This window comes from Notamacropus eugenii, chromosome 2 (assembly GCF_028372415.1).
Source record: "Notamacropus eugenii isolate mMacEug1 chromosome 2, mMacEug1.pri_v2, whole genome shotgun sequence".
In the NCBI taxonomy this organism is placed as follows: domain Eukaryota; kingdom Metazoa; phylum Chordata; class Mammalia; order Diprotodontia; family Macropodidae; genus Notamacropus; species Notamacropus eugenii.
The window spans coordinates 234,234,704-234,249,889 of record NC_092873.1 but is presented as its reverse complement, the minus strand read 5'-3'; the positions used below and the strand labels follow the sequence as shown (position 1 = coordinate 234,249,889).

General features: G+C 40.0%; 2 protein-coding genes and 1 long non-coding RNA gene across 3 annotated transcripts in view; 2 read left to right on the top strand and 1 right to left on the bottom strand.

Moving 5' to 3' along the window:
- Nucleotides 1–1,232: 1,232 nt before the first annotated feature.
- LOC140526950 (uncharacterized) lies at nucleotides 1,233–3,706 on the bottom strand. The gene is made up of 4 exons (XR_011974616.1): nucleotides 3,616–3,706; nucleotides 2,715–2,840; nucleotides 2,098–2,239; nucleotides 1,233–1,409 (listed from the first exon to the last, which is right to left on the bottom strand). It is a non-coding gene; the product is annotated as an uncharacterized lncRNA (long non-coding RNA).
- A 256-nt stretch (nucleotides 3,707–3,962) lies between these two features.
- LOC140526945 (utrophin-like) overlaps nucleotides 3,963–15,186 on the top strand; it is a 73,407-nt gene continuing 62,183 nt past the window's right edge. The window contains exons 1-2 of the mRNA XM_072643566.1: nucleotides 3,963–4,078; nucleotides 10,735–10,929. Of these exons, the coding sequence (XP_072499667.1) occupies nucleotides 4,028–4,078; nucleotides 10,735–10,929 (246 nt within the window). The 5' untranslated portion in view covers nucleotides 3,963–4,027. The remainder of the gene's footprint in view (nucleotides 4,079–10,734; nucleotides 10,930–15,186) is intronic.
- LOC140526949 (transcription initiation factor TFIID subunit 7-like) lies at nucleotides 11,665–14,354 on the top strand. The gene has a single exon (XM_072643569.1). The coding sequence runs from the start codon at nucleotides 12,471–12,473 to the stop codon at nucleotides 13,548–13,550; it is 1,080 nt and encodes a 359-aa protein (XP_072499670.1). The 5' UTR covers nucleotides 11,665–12,470; the 3' UTR covers nucleotides 13,551–14,354.

Sequence of the window (15,186 nt, the reverse complement as noted above, 5' to 3'; positions counted from 1 at the left end):
TGTAATCTCATGAAACCTGAATGGAGCTGAAGTCACTATAGCTTTGAAAAGATCTCCCAATATGCGAAAGTACAAAGAAATGATGAGGAATCTCTGCTTGAACTGATTGGCAAATTAATTTTTTTTCCTTTTCATTTCTGCCTATTTTACAGTTGTCTTGCTTATTGAAATCTGGTTTTACCTCATTTGCTTCTTTCCTCTACTGTAGTCATTGGACTTACTTGGAGTCATGTTCTGTTTTTGGTTCACCTGTCCTTAGCTATGCTTTCTTTTTTGCTCTCTTCTGTAGATGTTGATCGACCAAGAGCTTTTCTCAAAGACAATTTCTGTGAAATCAAAACCTGTTGAGGCTGGTATGCATTCAGTGGACCTAGACAAACTAGAGCATGATTTAAAAACTTTGGTGAAGGCTGTAGAAAAGCCCAGTGATGAAGATGAAAAGGTATAATCCACTTCATTTTTCTGTGAATAAATGCCTTAAATATCATGCTGTGGAGCACGTGAATAGAGCACTGGCCCTGGAGTCAGGAGTATCTGAGTTCAAATCTGTCCTCACACACTTGACACTTGCTAGCTTTGTGACCCTGAGCAAATCACTTAACCCCAATAACCTTGTGCGTGTTCTCCCCTTCCCCCCATACCATGTCATTTGTGGTGGAGAATTTTAAGGTGAGGGTTTTTGACGTTGGGTTTCAATGTAGCAATTGCCAAATGATTTATATAATGCTTCTAAGAGGGTTAAAATTTCAAGGAGAATTAACTAAGCATCAGCATGGTTTAAATTGTAAGCTATTTTAACATATAATTTAGAGAGACAGTATGATATACTGCGGATGCAGCTAAACTAGGAAGACCTAGGTTCTAGTCCTGCCTCTAACATATACTTAGATCTTTTATCCTAGGCAAGTTACTTTCCTTGTTTCACATAGCTTTTGGAAAGTAGGTGATAACCTACATTGGTAGAGGTAGTTTACTCGTTGGAGAGTCCCTGTTGAAATTGCAGGAGCTTTTTTAAAAGATCCAAGAGGATTCAAAACATTTTTGGAAACAATATAATTGTTAGAATTTTTTTCCACCTAATAGTATTTTATTTTTTCCAATTATATGTAAAGGCAGTTTGCAACATTCATTTTTTTATGATTTTTAATTCCAATTTTTCCCTCCTCCCGAAGACAGCAAGCAATCTGACAGACTATACATGTCCAAATCTATTAAATGTAAATGCTATAATTTTAATGTACTTATTTTAAATTTTAATGGGATATTCATTTACAGAAATTCATCATGATGGATATGTTCTTTCTAGTAAAGAAATATACATTGCTCGAGAGATATCCAAGTGAAATATTGACTTGTTTTTCTCTTTCCATTCTCAGTTGGATGAGGAGAAGGCCCAGATTGAGGAAGTTCTGCAGAGAGGAGAAGAGATGTTACAGCACCCGATGGAGGAAAACAGGAGAGAAGAGATACGCTTACAGTTACTACTTCTGAGGACGAGACATAACAACATCAAGGCATAATCACTGGAAAACGTGTCTCCTACTTACAGCGCTTGGATGCAGAAAAAGGAAACCTCTGATGTGATCTCAGACAACTTGAGGAAGCAGAGAGTATTTTCATTACCAGAAATTGCTTCATGGGGGATAGTACTTGATTTGCTATTCACATTCACCCTAAGTTGTTGTCAAGGTTCAACCAATCCCCAGGAAAGAGAAGCGCTAGGAAATGACAGTGGGTATAAAGCCTGGTCTTCAAAAACAGATCTAGCCTGTGAAGACCTTTCAGCTGTCAAGGATACCAGTTTCCGTTCTCCCAATTTCCTTTGCTTTGTGCATTGTATCCAAAGGTAAGGGTCAGAGGGAGAGAAAGGGAACAGGAAGGAGGAGAAGGAAAGGGGAAAGGAAAATGAGAGGAAAGGAAAGGAAGGGGATGAATGAAAGTAAAAAGTGAAAAGAGGAAAGGAATTTTGGAATGGAAATGAAAGAAAAAAGGGGAACGGAAAGGGGACAGATGACAAGGAAAGAAGAAGGAAGAAGCTGCACCCCCAGATTGGAAGTGGCCAGTTGTGTCTCCACTGGGGCAGTTTGTATTACTCACAGAATGTTGTTTGTCCTTCCTTCTGGAAGAGGACTGTCACATCAGGAAGATGATGCTATGAGTTGCCAGTGAATTGGATTTCAGTGAGGGAGGGCTGTGAAAAGTCATCAGCCTTACTTTCTCCTTAGGAGCCATCTGGGCCCTGTGTCAAGACATTTAGTATGACTACATAGATAAGAGATAGACAGTCAGGATGACTAGAGATGGCTTTGGATGCAGTGGGAGACCTTAGCTTTTTGAAACTAAGGTCTTTACTAGGTCTCAGCTTGACTGAGGCAAGGCCCATTGAGTGACTAAGATGAGTTGAGAAATGAGCCAAGGAGTGTCCCCTTTTATCTAATTAACGCATAACAACCCCAACAATCTGAGAGGGGAAGAGGCCAGAATTTCTGGACAAGATAGAGATTGGAATGAGTGGAGGTGGCCCCCATTTAAAGAGGGGTACAATACACAAAAGGAGGCAGGAAAGGGGGGTGGAGCAGGACATCAGGGAGTATAGGTAGAGGGCATTCCTTGGAACTGGAACCAGGCAGGGCATCAGATGTAAGGTGGAGTGATAGGAAAGACCAATTTCTGCCCTCTCTAAAGGAAGGAATTTTGAAGCTTTGTTGCTCCACCTTTGAACTCGCCAATTAGAGGAATTAGGAACATGGTGGTGAGTTTAGATGTGATGGACTTCTCCTGGGCACTCCATCTTGTTCTTTAGAGTTTGAAGCAGACAAGGCATCAGATTCAAGGTGCAGCTGGAAGGGACAGAGGTTCAAGATTATGGGAGCAAAGTCCTTTGCAGGAATGACTGAGGCTATACAGTTGGATTCAGTCTCAGTTACATCATTTGTAGAAGGAGTGTAATGGTAACATCTACATGATAGAATTACGGGGATCAAATGAAATAATATCTATTCAGTGCTTTGTCAACTTGAAAGCACCATATGCTATTATTAACATCTGTATCTCTGTTTTATTGTTGGCTTTTACTATCTCTTCCTAGGTCATTCAGTAATGCAACATAGTATTCAAGGTTATTTATTGATAGAATTATGAAAGGTGAAGGAATGGTATAGTCAGTCATTTAGCACAGAGGTTCCATTATGTTTGTTTTAGGAAAATGAGGGGGTTGTTTCCTCAATTAATAAATGGTCAAAGAATATAAACCAGCAGTTTTCAGAGGAAGAAATTAGAGCTACCTATAGTCATATGAAAAAATGCTCTAAATCACTATTTCTTAGAGATGTAGATTAAAAGAGCTCTGAGGTACCACATCACACTTATCAGATTGGCTAATGTGGTAAAAGAGCAAAATGATAAATGTTAAAGATGATATGGGAGAGCTGGCACACTAATTCATTGTTGGTGGAGCTGTGAGCTGATCCAACCATTCTGGAGAACAATTTGGTACTATGTTCAAAGGGCCACAGAAAAGTGCATACCCTTCGACGCAGAAATATACCCACTAGGTCTCTATCCCAAAGACATCTTCAAATTGGGGATAGAAATAGTATCTTTCCTTTTACATACCTCAGGTCAGGAACTTGGCGAAGAGGGTGATAAAGATCTATACAACAGGTGACAAGAGAAGTGATCAATGTACAGTGTAGTAGAGTGTATAAAATATCAAATATTGTTTGGTATTCAAAGCCCTTCAGAGCCTGCCTTCCTAGTTTTCATGTCTTCTTACACTTTACTCCTCTGTTTTGAAGTAAAGAAAGGTCTCTTTTTATACTATCAAAAAAACAATCTAGGAGGGACAGAACTTCAGGGTTTCTGGCCAAAACAGATACAGTTGTTTCTTACATTCATTCTGAGTGGTCCTCTGGACACAAGTTGGTGGTGATGGAGGCTTGGGTGGGGCCCAATTATTGCATCATCAAGGACAGAGTGATATAAGTGGAGAAAATCTAATCTGTTCAACACTTTCCAGGTTACTGGGATGCCAGTTTCCCTTCTCCTCATTGTCCTTGTTTTGGTATCTAACTGGAAGGTAAGGATATAAAACCCTCCGTAGAAAGAGGGAGAGGAAAGGAAGGCAAGAAAAAGGGAGGGGAACGGAAGAAAAAGGAAAAAAGAAAAAGGGAAAGGAGAAGGAAAGGAAGAGAAGAAAGGGGAAGGGGAAGGAAAGGAAAAGTCAAGGACAAATGGGAAGGACAGGGGAAGGAAAGGAAAAGGGAAAGGAGGAGGTGAGGCAGTGTGTACTAATGACAGGTTGTTGTTTGTCCTTCTTTCTGGAAGAGGACTGTCACATCAGGACAATATATAAAATGGAGGCAAGAAGAGGGATGATGGAGCAAGGAGCCCTGGGAGTATGGGTAGGAGTTTTGGTACTCCACCTTTGAACCCTCTAATTAGAGGAATTAAGAACATGGTGGTGACTTTTGATTTGATGGATTTATCCTAGGAGAGGATATGGCAGAGTTGACACATTAATTCATTGTTGGTGGAGCTGTGAGCTGATCCAACCGTTCTGGAGAACAATTTTGGTACTATGTTCAAAGGGCCACAGAAATGTGCATACCCTTTGACCCAGAAATATACCCACTAGGTCTCTATCCCAAAGAGATCTTCAAAATGGGGAAAGAAATAGTGTCTTTCCTTTTACATACCTCAGGACTTGAACTTGGCTAAGAGGGTGATAAAGATCTATACAGTAGGTGACAATAGAGGTGATCAATGTACAGTGTAGTAGAGTGTATAAAATATCAAATATTGTTTGGTATTCAAAGCCCTTTGCAGCCTGCCTTCCCAGTTTTCATGTTTTCCTATACTTTACTCCTCTCTTTTGAAGTAAAGAAAGGTCTCTGTTCATATTGTCAAAAAATCAATCTAGGAGGGGGAGTAGCCTCAGGGTTTCTGGCCAAAACAGATGCAGTTTTTTACATTCATTCTGAGTGGTCTTTTGGACCCAAGGGAGGACTTCGTGGGTGTAGGGCCCAATTCTTGCATCATCAAGGACAGAGTGATATAAGTATAGGAAATCTAATCTCTTAAACACTTTCGAGGTTGCTGGGATACCAGCTTCTCTTCTCCTCATTGCACTTGTTTTGGTATCTTACTGGAAGATAAGGGTATAATACCCTGTATAGACAGAGGGAGAGGAAAGGAAGGCAAGAAAAAGGGAGGGGAAAGGAAGGAAAAGGAAAAAACGAAAATGAGAAAGGAGAAGGAAAGGAAGAGAAGAAAGGGGAAGGGGGAGGAAAGGAAAAGGCAAGGACAAATGGGAAGGAGAGGGGAAGGAAAGGAAAAGGGAAAGGAGGAGGTGGGGCAGTTTCTGCTACTTACAGGTTGTTGTTTGTCCTTCTTTCTGGAGGAGGACTGCCACATCAGGACAATATACAAAATGGAGGCAAGAAGAGGGATGATGGAGCAAGGAGCCCTGGGAGTATGGGTAGGAGTTTTGGTGCTCCACCTTTGAACCCTCTAATTAGAGGAATTAGGAACAGGGTGGTGAGTTGTGATTTGAAGGACTTATCCTAGGAGATGATGTGGGACAGTGGGAACACTAATTCATTGTTGGTGGACCTGTGAGCTGATCCAACCACTCTGGAGAACAATTTGATATTGTGTTCAAAGGGCCATAAAATATGCATATCCTTTGTTTGACCCAGCAATACCCCTGCTAGGTCTGTATCCCAAAGAGATGTTAAAAAAGGGAAAAGGAATCTTTTACATCTTTTTACTATCTTTTACTCTCTTTTATATCTTTTACATAGCTCTGGAGAGGAGCTTGGGGTAACAGAGTGATAAAGACCTATACAAAAGGTTGCAGTAGGAGAAGTGATGAATGTACAGTGTAGTGGAGTGTATAACATACTGTTTGGTATTTAAAGATCTTTACAACCAGCCTTCCAAGTTTTCATGTCTTCTTACACTTTGCTCCTCTCTTTTGAAGTAAAGAAAGGTCTCTTTATATATTGTCAGAAAAATCAATCTGGGAGGGGAAGGAACCTCAGGGTTTCTGGCCAAAACAGATGCAGTTTTTTACATTCATTTTGTGTGGTCTTTCCGACCCCAGGGAAGACTTTGTGGGTGTGGGGAACAATTCTTGCATCATGAAGGACAGAGTGATATAAGTGTAGAAAATCTAATCTGTTCAACACTTTCCAGGTTACTGGGATACCAGCTTCCCTTCTCCTCATTGCCCTTGTTTTGGTATCTTACTGGAAGGTAAGGGTATAATACCCTGTATAGACAGAGGGAGAGGAAAGGAAGGCAAGAAAAAGGGAGGGGAAGGGAAAGAAAAGGAAAAAAGAAAAAGGGAAAGGAGAAGGAAAGGAGGAGAAGAAAGGGCAAGGGGAAACAAAGGAAAAGGCAAGGATAAATGGGAAGAAGAGGGGAAGGAAAGGAAAAGGGAAAGGAGGAGGGGGGCAGTTTGTACTACTGAGAGGTTGTTGTTTGTCCTTCTTTCTGGAAGAGGACTGTCACATCAGGACAATATACAAAATGGAGGCCAGAAAGAGGGATGGTGGAGCAGGAGCCCTGGGAGTATGGGTAGGAGTTTTGGTGCTCCACCTTTGAACCCTCTAATTAGAGGAATTAGGAACATGGTGGTGAGTTTTGATTTGATGGATTTATCCTAGGAGATGATGTGGGACAGTGGGCACACTAATTCATTGTTGGTGGAGCTGTGAGCTGATCCAACCATTCTGGGCAACAATTTGGTACTATGTTCAAAGGGCCACAGAAATGTGCATACCCTTTGACCCAGAAATATACCCACTAGGTCTCTATCCCAAAGAGATCTTCAAAATGGGGAAAGAAATAGTATCTTTCCTTTAACATAGCTCAGGACAGGAACTTGGCTAAGAGGGTGATAAAGATCTATACAGTAGGTGACAATAGAGGTGATCAATGTACAGTGTAGTAGAGTGTATAAAATATCAAATATTGTTAGGTATTCAAAGCCCTTTGCAGCCTGCCTTCCCAGTTTTCATGTTTTCCTACGCTTTACTCCTCTCTTTTGAAGTAAAGAAAGGTCTCTTTTCATATTGTCAAAAAAATCAATCTAGGAGGGGGAGGAACCTCAGGGTTTCTGGCCAAAACAGATGCATTTTTTCCATTCATTCTGAGTGGTATTTGGGACCCAAGGGAGGACTTTGTGGGTGTGGGGCCCAATTGTTGCATCATCAAGGACAGAGTGATATAAGTGTAGAAAATCTAATCTGTTAAACACTTTCCAGGTTACTGGGATACCAGCTTCCCTTCTCCTCATTGCCCTTGTTTTGGTATCTTACTGGAAGGTAAGGGTATAATACCCTCTGTAGAAAGAGGGAGAGGAAAGGAAGGCAAGAAAAAGGGAGGGGGAAGGGAAGGAAAAGGAAAAAAGAAAAAGAGAAAGGAGAAGGAATGGAAGAGAAGAAAGAGGAAGGGGAAGGAAAGGAAAAGGCATGGAAAAATGGGAAGGAGAGGGAAAGGAAAAGGGAAAGGAGGAGGTAGGGCAGTTTGTACTAATGGCAGGTTGTTGCTTGTCCTTTTTTCTGGAAGCGGACTGTCACATCAGGACAATATATAAAATGGAGGCAAGAAAGAGGGATGATGAAGCAAGGAGCCCTGGAAGTATGGGTAGGAGTTTTTGGTACTCCACCTTTGAACCCTCTAATTAGAGGAATTAGGAACATGGGGGTGAGGTTTGATTTGATGGATTTATCCTAGGAGAGGATATGGCAGAGCTGACACACTAATTCATTGTTGGTGGAGCTATGAGCTGATCCAACCATTCTGGAGAACAATTTGGTAGTATGTTCAAAGGGCCACAGAAAAGTGCATACCCTTTGACCCAGAAATATACCCACTAGGTCTCTATCCCAAAGAGATCTTCAAAATGGGGAAAGAAATAGTATCTTTCCTTTTACTTACCTCAGGTCAGGAATTTGGCCAAGAGGGTGATAAAGATCTATACAGTAGGTGACAATAGAGGTGATCAATGTACAGTGTAGTAGAGTGTATAAAATATCAAATATTGTTTGGTATTCAAAGCCCTTCAGAGCCTGCCTTCCTAGTTTTCATGTCTGCTTACACTTTACTCCTCTGTTTTGAAGTAAAGAAAGGTCTCTTTTCATACTGTCAAAAAAACAATCTAGGAGGGACAGAACTTTAGGGTTTCTGGTCAAAACACATGCCGTTTTTTACATTCATTCCAAGTGGTCTTTTGAATCCAAGGGAGGACTTGGTGGAGGCTTGGGTGGGGCCCAATTGTTACATCATCAAGGATAGAGTGATATAAGTGTAGAAAATCTAATCTGTTCAACACTTTCCAGGTTACTGGGATACCAGCTTCCCTTCTCCTCATTGCCCTTGTTTTGGTATCTTACTGGAAGGTAAGGGTATAATACCCCGTACAGACAGAGGGAGAGGAAAGGAAGGCAAGAAAAAGGGAGGGGAAGGGAAAGAAAAGGAAAAAAGAAAAAGGGAAAGGAGAAGGAAAGGAGGAGAAGAAAGGGCAAGGGGAAGCAAAGGAAAAGGCAAGGATAAATGGGAAGAAGAGGGGAAGGAAAGGAAAAGGGAAAGGAGGAGGGGGGCAGTTTGTACTACTGAGAGGTTGTTGTTTGTCCTTCTTTCTGGAAGAGGACTGTCACATCAGGACAATATACAAAATGGAGGCCAGAAAGAGGGATGGTGGAGCAGGAGCCCTGGGGGTATGGGTAGGAGTTTTGGTACTTCACCTTTGAACCCTCTAATTAGAGGTATTAGGAACATGGGGGTGAGTTGTGATTTGATGAACTTATCCTAGGAGATGATGTGGGACAGTGGGCACACTAATTCATTGTTGGTGGAGCTCTAAGCTGATCCAACCATTCTGGAGAACAGTTTAGGACTATGTTCAAAGGGCCACAAAAATGTGCATACCCTTTGATCCAGCAGTATACCTTACTGGGTCTCTATTCCAAAGAGATCTGAAAAATGGGGAAAGAAATAGTATCTTTCCTTTTGTGTAGCTCAGGACAGGAATTTCGGCTAACAGGGTGATAAAAATCCAAACAGTAGGTCATAATAGAAGTGATCAATGTCAAGTGTGGTAGAGTGTATAAAATATCAAATACTGTTTGGTATTCAAAGCCCTTCACACCCTGCCTTCCTAGTGTTCATGTCTTCTTACACTTTACCCCTCCATTCTGAAGTAAAGAAAGGTCTCTTGTTATATTGTCAAAAAATCAAATAGGAGGGGTCGGAACCTCAGGGTTTCTAGCCAAAACAGAGAGTTGTTTTTTTGAACATTCATTCTGAGTGGTCCTCTGGACAAAAGTGAGGACTAGCTGGGGGTGGGGGCTTGGGTGGGGCTCAGTGTTACATCATCAAGAATGGAATGTTGTGAGTGTAAAATATCTAATCTGTTAAACACTTCCAGGTTTCTGTGATACCAGCTTCCTTTCTTTTGTTCTGAGTATCTTACTGCAAGGTAAGGGTATAATACCCTCTAAGGACAGACGGAGAGGAAAGGAAGGGAAGAAGAAGGAAGGGAGGGGAAGGCAAGGAAAGCAAAGAACAAAGAACAAACAGAAAAGAGACAGAAATGAGGATCAAAGGATGGAGGAGAGAAAAAAAGGAAAGGGAAAGGAAAAGAAAAGAATAAAGGGGAAAGGGAAAGGAAAAGGAAAAAAGGAAAGAGAAAGGAGAATAAAATTTTTTTTCTGTTTCTCTAATTTGTTTTTTAAAATCCCTTTTTAACTCTTCTAAGAGTTCTTTTTGGACCTAAGACCAAATTACATTCTTCTTTGAGTTTTACAAGGAGTCATTTTTACACTATTGTCTTCCTCCTAGTTTGTGCTTTGATCTTCCCTGTCACTGTAGTAACTTTCTATACTTAAGTCCTTTTCTGTTTTGCTTTTTTTTTTTTTTTTTTTTTTGGTGCCTTGCTGCTTTTATGTGAAATTTGAGCTCTGTTCCTGCACAGGTGAACTTTCCATTAACTGAAAAGCATATTTTTTAGAAGAAACACCAACCGAATAGTTTCTTCATCCTGATTACATTTGTGTGATGCTGACATCAAAGGAGGAGAGGTTGTTTGAGGGTAGAACTGTAACTAGAAAACTTCAAAATATAATTTTTGCCATTCTCTATTTCCCTCTTATAGTAGTTCCTAAGGAAGTATATTTAAGAATTCAGGTTAAAACATACAAAAGCCCTTTATAATTTTGTGTAGTATTAGTGGAGGATTTGAAAAATGTTATAGCTTCTGATATAAATGAGAAATAAGGAAGAAAATTTCCTCTCCAAATGTACTTTGTTGATTGGTCATTATAATAATGTTTAGATTCTGTTTTATAGTGTATTTCAAGTCAGTACTGAAATGAGATTGCTAGAAGTTTGCAGGAGTGCAGATTTTTAAATACTGTATTAGAGTATTTATATGTGCAGGTTTGCTTTACCAATAGAATTATTTCTCTAACATTTTGCTTTTGGTAAATATATTGTTTTAAAAATTCTTAATGTCTTTGGGAACGGTAGCACTTTGGTTTGATATAATGTAAGCTTCTTGAGAACATGGTTTGTTTTATTTTATTTTAAATTTTGTACATTTCCACAATGTCTACCATAGAGTAGTAACTTAGAAGTGCTTTTTTCGTTTGATTTCAGCTTACTATAATTTACAGTGTGTTCCCTTTAGATGAGTATGTATTAACCATATTCCTTTTTTTTCTACAGGTGACCCCCATTGAGCAGAGTGTTACAGTTGATCATCCACATCTGTGTGGAAATAGATCAACTCGCCTCCCTAGAGATTATCTCGAAATTAACAAAGTCTTACTCTCCATGGAGCACCTAGAAGTGTTACTCAGTTTTACCAATCTCAGCAGTGGTTTCTCGGAACAGTTCTCTGCGCAGGAAGAGTCAGTAAAGGTAATTGTCAACGTTATATTTGAAGAGGAGCAGTCAAATGACATTTTGAGATAGCAATTTGTTTAAAGTAAACCATGTATTTTTTGACCTGCAGCCAAGTGAAATGGCACCCAAAATTGGTGATATAACAATCCTGTCTCTTTCCTATCTTTTCTAGGTAAATATAATTATGCTTCTTAAAGTTTTGTAGGTAAAATTGATTATGTACAAAAACTTTGCAAAGCTTTGCAAAGTTAGGGACATGTTATGAAACTGTTACAGTGTTTCAAGGTGTGTTGTGCGGCAGTCTCAAAAGAATTCACAGACTCAGACAATCTCCAACCCATGCCAAAGCATTTATTAAGGATTATACTCTCAACAAGTAGACTAGGCTCCTTAGAGGAACCAGCAGCTTCGCAAAGCAAGACAGGGCTTTTTATAGAGCAAAAGATGCAATTGTCATTACAGAATATATGAATATTAAAATATTGAATGAGGTTATTGATATGGACAGGGTTCCTAGAATTGGTGGAACTAGTCATGCGGTTACCCAGAATATATACAGAAAAGGACACTGGACAGTATTAATGGATAATATTGATATTATAACAAGCCTCTCTACATCGTAAGTTCATCTAAGAACAGCTCTTTGCTATTCCTGCGCAGCCCTCCACTGCTCAGCACCTTCTTGGTGGTGCTTTCTTAATGACTGACTATTGGGATCCTGTCTGAGACTAGATGGATGTGTTAAGTGGCTGAGGTAATGGACACACTTGCTGCGCTAGTGAGAGAATTAAGCACATGGGGAAGCTGGGAGATTGGGGGTGGGTACAGTGGCTACATTCCATCATTCTCTCCTCAAAGAGCTGGATCCCAAATTCATTTGGGAAAAGGGATGAAAGTCTCAGTTTTCTGTAGCTTCTTCTGGATGCAAAGAGGAATAGAAGCTGTCCCTGCCTCAAAGCTCTCCCAGAGCTCTCCCAGAACCGAGCATAGGCCACATTTTGGGGATCATGGGTGGGTATGGGCTGGAATCTACTGTTCACCTAAGTGTAGGTGAGCAATGGCCTGTTGTCTGGAAAACACAAATCTGGCTCTTCAGTATGTAGGGACCAATTATAAGGAGAAACCAAGATCCCCATTAGAATCATTTGCATTTGATATACAGGATTATCTGATTTTATTAGTTTCTCAAAAATGTGCACTTTGATTCCAGTTTTCTTTAAGAGGATCAGATGCTACTGATTATCCAACCCTTTACATAAAAATGCAAGTTACAACACTTGCAGGTAGAAGCTTTCCACCCCTGAGTTAAGGAATTGTAGAAATGGATATGCTTCAGGTGCAGGGGAGGGAGCGCGGTGTTTGCGTTCTTCGTGATTCCTGCTCGTTTGAGGTGAAGACACTTAAGGGAGGCCTAGCCAGGTTGTGACTTGCCTGGGTCTACCACAAAACAGCCTCCATTGTCTCCCAAGAAAATGCCAGAGGAGTGTTTTGGGACCTAAACCCAGAGCATAGGATTTTGAGTGATAGTCATTTATTGTGGAGTAAGACGAAAGGAAATGACTGTTACAAAACAGAAAATGAGCAAGAACAAAGAAGATGCTCCCCATGAGTTGGAAAGCCAATTCATATTACGTCTGCCTCCAGATTATGCTTCCACTGTGAGAAGGGCAATACAGTCTGGAAGTGTCAACCTGAAAGATAAATTGACCATTGAACTACATGCAGATGGACATCATGGAATTGTCCATGTGGACGATGCCCCATTAGCTGCTAAGGTAGTTGACCTACCCTGCATTACTGAATCCTTGAAAACTATAGATAAAAAAACCTTTTATAAGACAGCAGATATCTGCCAGATGCTTGTGTGCAGTGTGGATGGGGATCTTTACCCGCCTCCAGAAGAACCAGTTGCCACCACTGATCCAAAAGCAAGCAAGAAAAAAGATAAGGACCGGGAGAGGAAATTCATCTGGAACCATGGTATCACTCTGCCTCTGAAGAATGTCAGAAAGAGGAGGTTCCGTAAGACAGCCAAAAAGAAGTACATTGAATCACCAGATGTGGAAAAAGAAGTAAAGAGGCTTCTCAGTACAGATGCAGAAGCTGTCAGTACCCGATGGGAGGTGATTGCAGAAGATGAAACAAAGGAAGTGGACAACCCAGTTTCCCTAGCAGGCCTAGAAATTTCATCTCCAGGAATGAGTCATAAGCAGGGCCATGGCTCCTCAGAACATGATGAGCTTCGGGAGATATTTAATGATATTAGCAGCAGTAGTGAAGAGGAAGATGAAAGAGATCCTCATGATGATGAAGATATAAGCATCATTGACACTGAGGAAGACCTAGAGAGGCAACTACAAGACAAGCTTGATGAATCTGATGAACAGCGCCAAGAAAATGAGGAAACAAATCAGATGGTCCTGGGAATTCAGAAGCAGACTGATATGATGAAAGGTAAACTCCAAGAAACTCAAGGAAGAGCAAAAAGACAGGAAGATCTTATCATCAAAGTAGAAAATCTGGCACTCAAGACCCATCTACAGGCTGTGCTGGTTGAGCTCAAACAGCAGGAAGAAAGAGAGAAACAACAGCTCAGTTCCTTGCAGGAACAGCTAGAATCACTCCTGGAGAAATAAGAGGTCCCTGCCTGCAAATTCACTGTTGTCCTCACATTGGTAAATGGCTCACATTCCATCCTTTGGGTTGAGGACAATATACATTGTTAATGTGGAAATTTGACTATTTTCATTTCACCGTTTTTCTGTTTCCTATTTTGACTTCATCCCATTTCTCTCTCTGTAACACTGTTTATTTTGCTAGAAACTTACACACTAATAAGTAGAAGGCGATAGGTGAGAGAAGACTGGTTGTAGAAGAGTTTTGGGATTAATAGACCAAATAGTTCATCCTCTAATTCCCACATTTATTTCAAGGTTTTCCTTCTCAAAATCAGAACTTAACTGTTACTTTGTGGTAAGAACCAATTCAACTATAAAAAGATTAGAGGACAGATGCTGTAAAGCTTGTTTTGTGTACATTTTAGTTTCTCAACTGTTCTAAATCTCTTATGTAGAGGAGCATGTTATATAGTGGTAGATAACTGTCACAGCAAATACAAGTGACAGCCATTCGTGTCTGTAACAAAAGTTGTTTCCTACCAAGCATATGTCTCCATTTTTTTTTTTTACTTCATTAATGTTGATATTCAGTGGATTAATGAACAGTTATTTCTGTGATATGTTGTAGAATCTTATAAGATATAAGAAAGTGATAGACCATGTTTGGCAACTTTTAAGGCTGTATTTTGCATCTACCCTTCACAGCTGATAAAGATGGTATTCTGTTTTCTAGTGTTACATGTTACATTTTTGTTTAACTCTGACTCACCTTGGACTTACTATAAGAGTTCCAAGTTAATTCTTCATGCTGTGAGGTTTTTCCAACTACATTAAAGAGTGATTAGACTCCCTAAAAAAAAAAAAGAAAAGAAAAGAAATGAATATACTCATAAGAGGCTAACTTTTACTTCAGTTATAATTAAAAAAAAAAACTTTGGAGGATTACAAAATAGTACATATCAGTAACTTTTTCATAAGGAAACATGTTCATAATAAAGTTGAGTTTTCCATTAATGTAAAACAAAATATTGCAAAATATTCCATAGGTTACCTCACTTTAAGAAAATGGGTGACACTGAAATTCTCTTTTCCAAACCAAACTAAAGATGTTTCTGATTTAGTTTTAGTAATTAATAGAATGACAGCTAGGTTCCTCAATCAACTGGACCAGTACCCAGTTATTCTCACATCATTTTGAAACATTTTACAACCTTATGTTGTCTTTGAACTGTACTGAAATCTCATTCCTGAAACAGAAACAAAAGAGGTTCCTGACTTTAAGCTCACAATTCTTGCTTAGGCCACGGAATGACTGTAAATTTAGATCAAAATAGCAAGATCTCACATACTTACATTTGCTCATATACTTTACTGACTACTCGCTTAGTTTATAGAAATTTGCTATAAAAGGAAGAAGTAGGGACCTGATCATAGCACATATCACAAGATAAAATATCCTTAGCTCTGTTTGACTTTTGGTAGGAGTCACAGTTTATCAACCGTGCAGTAACAATTCCACTGTATAGCCAGACTCGGAAATCATCACGTTGGGAAACATTCCTTTTCAAAGGAACACAGTGGGGAAACTGAGCCAGGAGGATCCCAGGCTAGGCTGTGCCAAGGTTGTCCCAGAAGCAAACCTCCCCCTGTTGTC

Bases quoted from the DNA above. Each gene is read 5' to 3' on its own strand.
- LOC140526949 (XM_072643569.1), top strand. From the start codon at position 12,471: ATGACTGTTACAAAACAGAAAATGAGCAAGAACAAAGAAGATGCTCCC.